Source organism: Austrofundulus limnaeus, unplaced genomic scaffold, assembly GCF_001266775.1.
Source record: "Austrofundulus limnaeus strain Quisiro unplaced genomic scaffold, Austrofundulus_limnaeus-1.0 Scaffold11, whole genome shotgun sequence".
Classification (NCBI taxonomy): Eukaryota; Metazoa; Chordata; class Actinopteri; order Cyprinodontiformes; family Rivulidae; genus Austrofundulus; species Austrofundulus limnaeus.
The window spans coordinates 2,929,576-2,937,322 of record NW_013952413.1 but is presented as its reverse complement, the minus strand read 5'-3'; the positions used below and the strand labels follow the sequence as shown (position 1 = coordinate 2,937,322).

General features: G+C 38.0%; 1 protein-coding gene across 3 annotated transcripts in view; it reads right to left on the bottom strand.

Annotated features, from left to right (window-relative positions):
• Positions 1-473: 473 nt before the first annotated feature.
• The window catches only part of LOC106513268 (growth/differentiation factor 11), a 25,116-nt gene continuing 17,842 nt past the window's right edge, over positions 474-7,747 (bottom strand). For 2 of the 3 annotated variants that reach the window (XM_014002003.1, XM_014002006.1), the window contains 2 exons: positions 6,513-6,886; positions 474-1,785 (listed from right to left, as the gene is read on the bottom strand). In XM_014002003.1, coding sequence (XP_013857457.1) covers positions 1,405-1,785; positions 6,513-6,886 — 755 coding nt within the window. In that variant the 3' untranslated portion in view covers positions 474-1,404. The remainder of the gene's footprint in view (positions 1,786-6,512; positions 6,887-7,747) is intronic. The other variant, XM_014002005.1, reaches the window with a different exon arrangement.

The window sequence follows — 7,747 nt, the reverse complement described above, 5'->3', positions numbered from 1 at the left end:
TGACAGAGAGGGGAATGCAAAAATGACTCAGCCTGCAACTGAAAATATGGATGGAGGACCTCAGTTTAGCTTGTTTTGTTGTGCTAGCGCTTAGCTAATACATATAAGGCAATATAGCGTTGGCGCTAACTCGAAGGCTAACAGGCTAAGCTGAGGTTCTTCTTCCATGAAGCAGCTCTGTTGTCCTCCATCYATATTTTCAGTTMCAGGCTGAGTCATTTCTACCTTCTCCTCTCTGTCAACGCTCTCTGGTTTCATTTAAAAGAGTCGATCATCAGATATTGTCCAAAATTAACCTTCAGGGTGGATATAGCTCACTAGCAGCCTCACACTGAGGACCTATCCACGTCATCATTTACCCAGAATGCTTTGCATGTAAATAAAATGGCTCCATCCGTGTTGATATATTTCTAAAAATTTACAAAACTAAACATCCTACAGTATTTTTACAGTCTTTATTTTCTAGTTAAAATAAATGTTTATCAAATAAAGTCTAATGTTACAACTAATCATGGATCCCTTTAAAATTTATATATTTTATGTTCTGGATGAAAAAAAACTGCCTGTGGTCATCCTGCTGGACTGGCTCTTCTTCTCCCGTCCAGAACTACAAGATGAGTCTACATCTACAATGCACGATCCATTAAAACAAGTTATCTACTTTTATAGTGAAAACAGATGTAGTGGATTTAATTTTTAAAATGTCGGTTCCACTCAACAGAACTGAGTAAAAGTAACGCATTCAGCTGAGTGACATATTTTTWAAAWGAAATCCACTACATCTGTTTTTTGAGTGTAACTGTACTGACTTGCTTTGAAAGAGAAAATTAAACCTCGTCACAATCTCTGCCCAGACGAATGTGTCATGTTTTCTACATTTTTAAAGTGATAGATTGCAAAATAATTTTGATCATGCCCCCTTGCAGATATTTAAGTAGCCAAAATTTTGAGCTCAAGTAAATGTTTTTGTAAAAACAAGAGTATTTTCTAACTGACAATGCTTCATGAAATATGTTTATGTCTCCTTTCATCACATTCCACTAACTTCACAAAGATGCCAAAAAACAAAAACAAAAATCACAAAACTAACACATACTCTATGACAGTTTTGTCTCATTTACCTTTTTCTGAAACTGCTCCACGAGTACACCCTTTTCAAATAATTTGTAATATACTGTATTTCCATCACTCAGTTCCTTTTTTTTTGATTCTTATTTCATTTATAATTTTTTATACAGTCAGAATCAATTTAATTACTGAAAACAAAATGAAATTCAGTTGGATGTTTTTGTAGCAGAGCAAAAGTGAAATCTGGTGCTGAAGGGAAGATCTCCGTAAGGATTTTGGGTGGTTTGATGAAGAGCTATAATTATTATTTAAGGTGTGTGTGTCTCCTTCCACATCCTAAGAGCAGCCACATCGATCCACCACCATGCCCGGGATCTTGCCGTGAATAATCTGCTGCTTGTCATTGAAGTAAAGCATGTTAATGGGGGACATCTTGGTCGGGGTGCAGCAGGGCCCCGCGGAGCCGCGAGGGTTGGCGTGCTGCACCAGGTGGGTGTGCGGGTACTTCTGCATGAACATGTACTCGCACTGGCCAGAACAGTAGTTGGCTTTGTAGCGCTTGGGGGCAATGATCCAATCCCAGCCGAACGCCTCGAAGTCCACCGTCAGAGGGTAGCGGCAGCAGCGGGACTCGGTGGAGTGCTCGTCGCAGTCCAGGCCCAGGTTTCTCCGAGAGCGTTTGGTCGTCTCGAGAACCTTCACCTCCAGGAACGGCTGCTGGAATCAGGGGGAGGAGGGTACGAGACAGAGGAATAGGTGGTTATAAGAGAACACCACCACTGACACGTAAACAACAAGAACACTTCTGAAAAAGGTTATGTAAATAATGCATTTAGCATTCTGGGTTTAAAATGAAACCAAACATTCAGAACCTTAGCAACAATTACAACAAATGATTTTAAACCCAAACAAAGAAAATTATTTATATTTGATGGTAAATAAATCCTAGTTATGGTCTTTATATTAGTGTTTAGTTTTTTAATTACTCAGTTTGACTTTTGTCTTTTACTAAAGCCTCTCCATGTTCCAGGTTTCCACTCCCTAATCACCACTCCCATAGTTGCTGCATAATCTGCTGATGCACTCAGACAAAACATCAGTGATGGCGTCAAAGTGGGTTCTGAGTTTTTCAACATCAGAATCTCTCCCAGGCTACCCACTTCCTGTCCCTCATGATCCACAGCCATCTTGAGGCCTTCTCTGCAGCTTCTTAGGTTCTGTTGATGGCTTTTCTTATACATTCTTCTATAAKACTCAGAAGGCTTGCATACTTCTCGCAAAACCCCTACTCCTCACTCTGATGAGGATAGAATGAGTTTGCCACCTCCATCTGCACCAAGCTTTCCTCAACTCGTCAGCTTCTTCTATCCTCTCCTCTCAAGGCACTAAGTCTAGCGCTACCTCTTACCATCCAGAGTAACCATTAATTAAACTTCTTCAATAAAACAACTCTAATTTTCCAAGCTGAGATTGTGTTAACTGCTGTCTTCCACAGGTAAGACACTGTTTATTTTTACAACCACCTGATAAAGTCAGACTTGATAAAAGCCGAATCATGGTTGAAGCACGAGTTTGGTTCTCATGTCAGCATGTAATAAAAACAGTCAAACCCTTTAATGGCTTCATAAAAGTAAAACAAAAGATTTTCACTTGTGAAGAATCCATGGATTTTAGTAATTTATCAATTTATTACAGATTCAATAAATAAATACGTTTGAAAAATGAAGTGAAATGGACCCATGGGCAGTGTGACGTCTTTATTTTTTATTGTTTAATTTTTTTAGCTGAAGGTCCTCAGAATTATTGTAAATCAGCTAAAACAAAAGACTGCCTCATTGATTTAGATGATCAATAAAAACGGCTCATTTTCTTATCAAACATAAAATCTAATGATTTTGTTCCTGAAGAGACTTTATCCTGCTTCATATTCAACCCCATCTCATCTCACAATGAACAGAAATTTAATCTGATCATTTGGTCGTTTTTAAGAATAAACACCCCTGAGGGCTGATTCAATGAGCGTTGACAGAAACTAGCTTTTTCTAAGGCTAATGGCTGAGTGTGTATGCTTGCTTTGACCTCTGACCCACGAGGTCACATGCAGGCTACCATAACCTTGACCTTTGGGCGCAGCAAGCAGATCAAATATTTTACTTCAGCATGTTTGTTTTCCAAAGCCTCCTTCTCCCCGCAGTGATTCCAGCTGGGCTGCTGCAGAGGTTTTTTGTGACGCATTCAAAAGAGGAAATAAGCTGAGAGGCAGCCGGGGTGAGACCGTGTCAGGGTGGCCTTTGAAGCTTTTATTTTAGAATAAAGACTCAGCGGATCAAGGAGAAGCCGAGTTTGCCTTTCCTGCTTGTTGTTTTGGGATATTATTGTACACTTGTCTGTGTTCTGGGTCTTTTCTTTCTTTCCTCTTTGTTTAGGAATAATATTGCACACTGCTGTGTGCGCAGAGGGCAGCAATTTATTGGCCAAGACACCAGAGCTGACCCCTCGTGTGTTGTGAAGATCTGACCCAAATAACTGCTTGGTAAATATTTGGTGTTGCTTAACTAGGGCCGGGAAGTGGCCTACATAATTCAACAAAGATGTTGGATTTAACTGTCAGTTTCAGTAACCCTAACTAGATTAATGGCCCTCGCTTTGACACTGCAGTTTGAACTCATTTGAGCAGACTCATTTATTATAATAAACCTAGAGGTTTACCATTTAAAAAATATGTTGAGCAAACACATGAACCAAGACAAAGTTGCATGTGTTATGTGTTATATTTAGCTGTAGGGGTTTATACTCTTTCACCCAACTGATGTGAGCACAATAACACAAAGCATCGGTCAGAATTAAACTAAATATAAAATGATCATGGCTGATTTGTGTATAACTTGTTTACTTTGTTTTGATGAACAAGAGGTTGCGTTTTTAGTTGCACTGACTCAGCATTCACACTCTGGTTTTCCTGCTTGTGGTTTCTTTTATACCTTTTTTTGCAATCAAACTACTTCCACATACTTTTTTATTTTAACCTCCATGTATCAAAATGTTTGGGGGTCACGGTAGCTCAGTGGTCAGTGCCACAATCTGATAATCCTGAGGTGGCAGGTTTGAGCCCAGGTTGTGTCTGGAATGGCATCCAGTGTAAAACAAATGACAACTCTGTTCAGTAAAGAGGGAATATTCAAAAGAAAAATAACAATTTATCAAAACATTTGGCTTCATCGAGAATATTGTGCTTATATTTGTGATTTTTATACTTTTGTATTTTATACTTTTTGTATATTTCTTCAGGTTAGATCTTGTCTTTCTAATTTTAACTTTCAGGTACAATTTTGCAAAATTTATCGTTTGGCCATAGCTTATTATGCACACTTTGCTATTTTTTAAACTTTTGTTCTGTTTGTTTTAACTTTAATAACTAAGATTCAGTTTAACTAACTCGAATCAGAGGCCAGTCTTAATACAAATTTGGGTAGCTTTATGTATCATATCTTTTTTTTTTTTCAAAACACAACAATAGATCTGCATCTTTATGCAAAGTAGGAAACAATATACGTACATTGAGACATAAAAAAACATTTGATATTTAAATATTTTTTGACAACCACAAGCTTGAAATCAGAACCATTTACCATTTGTCTATGGCTTCACATCACAAAACACCTCATAAATTTTCTTTGTGGTTATTTTATTACCAATTTTATCACAAAACATTTAGTCAACTTGCGGCCGGTTTAAAGATTACTGATTTTATTGTATTTGCATTCAGTTACCAATAAACACTTGACTGCAACATTTAAAACTTCTGTGTCAAATGGATTTCTTTTGGCACACATTTATTTCAAACAAGATTCTGAATATGCTTTAAATTTCCTGTTTTATTCCCTCTTTGTGCGCTYTGTTGATTTTTTTATCTGCAATTCAAGATGACGATCAACTTGAACATTAAAGGGATCCATGATTAGTTGTAACGTTAGACTTTATTTGATAAACACATATTTTAACTGTAAAATAATGATTGTAAAAATACTGTAGGCTGTTTAGTTTTTATCATTTTTTAACTAAAAGTTAAAAAATATATTACACAGACGGGGCCATTTTATTTACAAGGAAAGCATTCTGGGTAAATGATGAAGTGGATAGGACATCGGTGCGACACTGCTAGCGAGCTATATCCACCCTGAAGGTTAATCTTGGACAATTTCTGATGATCGACTCTTTTAAATGAAACCAGAGAGCGTTGACAGAGAGGAGAAGGTAGAAATGACTCAGTCTACAACTGAAAATGTAGATGGAGGACCTCAGTTTAGGTTGTTATCTTGTCGCTCTGGCGCCGAGCAAATACATGTAAGGCAATATAGCGTTGGCGCTAGTACAATGGCTAACAGGCTAAGCTGATGTTCTTCCATGAAGCAGCTCTGTTGTCCTCCATTTATATTTTCAGTTACAGGCTGAGTCATTTCTACCTTCTCCTCTCTGTCAACGCTCTCTGGTTTCATTTAAAAGAGTCAATCATCAGATCTTGTCCAAGATTAACCTTCAGGGTTGATACAACTCGCTCACACCGAGGACCTATCCACATCATCATTTACCCAGAATGCTTTGTGTGTTAATAAAATGGCTCCATCCGTGTTAAAATATATTTTTAAAAATTTACTAAATTAAACAGCCTACAGTATTTTTACAGTCTTTATTTTACAGCTAAAATAAATGTTTATCAAATAAAATCTAATGTTACAACTAATCATGGATCCCTTTAAAACATGTTTGAAATACATATTTGGAATTAGCTCTATGACATCTGTACCAATCTTTCTACTATTTAATTATTCTTTCAGTTTGGATTGTTTCTATTTACCAGCAGATGCAGATTTGGTCATTTTGAGGCCCAAGGTAAAACACGTGTTTGTCCACTCCCTGTCTTTCTTAATATTTTTTAACTCTTATTTATCTGAGACATATTATAGTTTATTATTGCTTACTTTTAGGTGCAAATCCTACCTGTCAGGTGTAAAAAATGATCTCAAAATCTTTTTGTAGCCATGTGTTTTAGGAGCCATTTAATATTTATCTGTGGATGTTTGCAGTTTTTGTGAAAGATCAGGTATCCACACCTGTGATGTGTTCAGACAACTTTAATTTTATTTAAAAAGAGCTGGTTGCTTTGTGCTTTTGACATTTCTTACTTTTATAGTTTTGGTCACTTCACTCCTGACTTGATAATGATTTAAAGTTATGTATGTTACTATAATTTACTCATATTGTAATGCATGCAGTTCATTAGAAATCTCAAGAGACTCCTTATCTTCAGGCCCTTCCTTATCTAATGGTAAATCTCTGTTTCTCAGCAGGACTTTGCTTGTATTTGACTGAAATATTGGATTGCACAAAAATGAACTGTGTTGTTTTCCCTCCCCATGCCCGAGGACAGGTCTGAGGATCCTTACCAGCCCCTCCTCCCCGGGTCGCAGCGAGGTGACGGCCAAGTCATTGCCGCTCTCGTCGAAGGCGTTGATGTCGATCCCCCAGTTGGTGTGGGGCTGTTTGAACCAGTTCTGCAACACGTGCTTAAAGTCAATGCTTTGCCAGTGGCCCACCCTGGAGTTGAGCTCGATCTTCAATGAGCGGATCCGGATGTGGCGGCTGCCCTGCTCTGTGACGGGCTTCAGTCGCAGGATCTGCAGGTAGACGGTGGAGGTCTGCTGCAGCGGTCGCAGATACACCCACAGCTGGGCCTTCAGCACCTTGGTGAACATAAGTTTAGGGCTGAACTTGAAGAAGCAGCAGCTGGGCTTCCCGTTCACCTGGACCAGGGGCTCCGCTGTAGAATAAAAGACAAAAATGGATTAAAAAATAAATAAATCCAAGCTGTTCAATAATTTAAACATATCATCATATGCTTGCATTTCCAACAAGGTTGTGGATGTTGCATCTGCATTTGTAACAAAATTAGAATTTAAACTATTTGGTACAGCTTTCATAAAATCACAAAGAGCACAAGGTTATTAATTTAATTTGTCATTCGTGTTGCAGAGATCTGCAGCTTGCCACCAAACAAGCAGCTGGACCCAACATGGACAGATCAACAAACCATCACAGGATTAAATCTATCAACCAGGCACATTCACACTCAACACCATGCTCAGTTAACCTACCATAATTGAACTGTGCCAAACCCAATACAACGTTTAAATATTGCTGTGAACACCAGAGATAAGCACTAAGATGATTGTGGAGATGTTATCAGTAATCAGTATCTTACATGCAGTAGAAACCACTCTGAGCCTTTTCAGTTCAGTGTCATAGAGTGTTGAGCTAAAGGATAGTCTAAACAAACACTAAAGCAGATTTCTGCTTTTTGCAAAACTAAAAGACAACCTACATGGTGCTAAATGAAGTAGTTTAAATATTGTGGGTGTAAATACTGTCTGCTACTGCAGGTATTTAACTGCCTTATTCAAATGTGACAGTGGTGTAAAATTAATAAAACAAACTCTTTTCTGCTGTTCCAAACTGATCACTCTGAGCAATTTCTAATGCAGGTTAGATACTGATTACTGATAACTCCACAGTACTAGTTATCCCTTTGTATCCCTTTGACACAAATTGTGTGTTTGTGTGATGCACATGAATCATTAAAGCATAAAGCATGGTTCACACTGATACAGTGGTGGTTTTACAA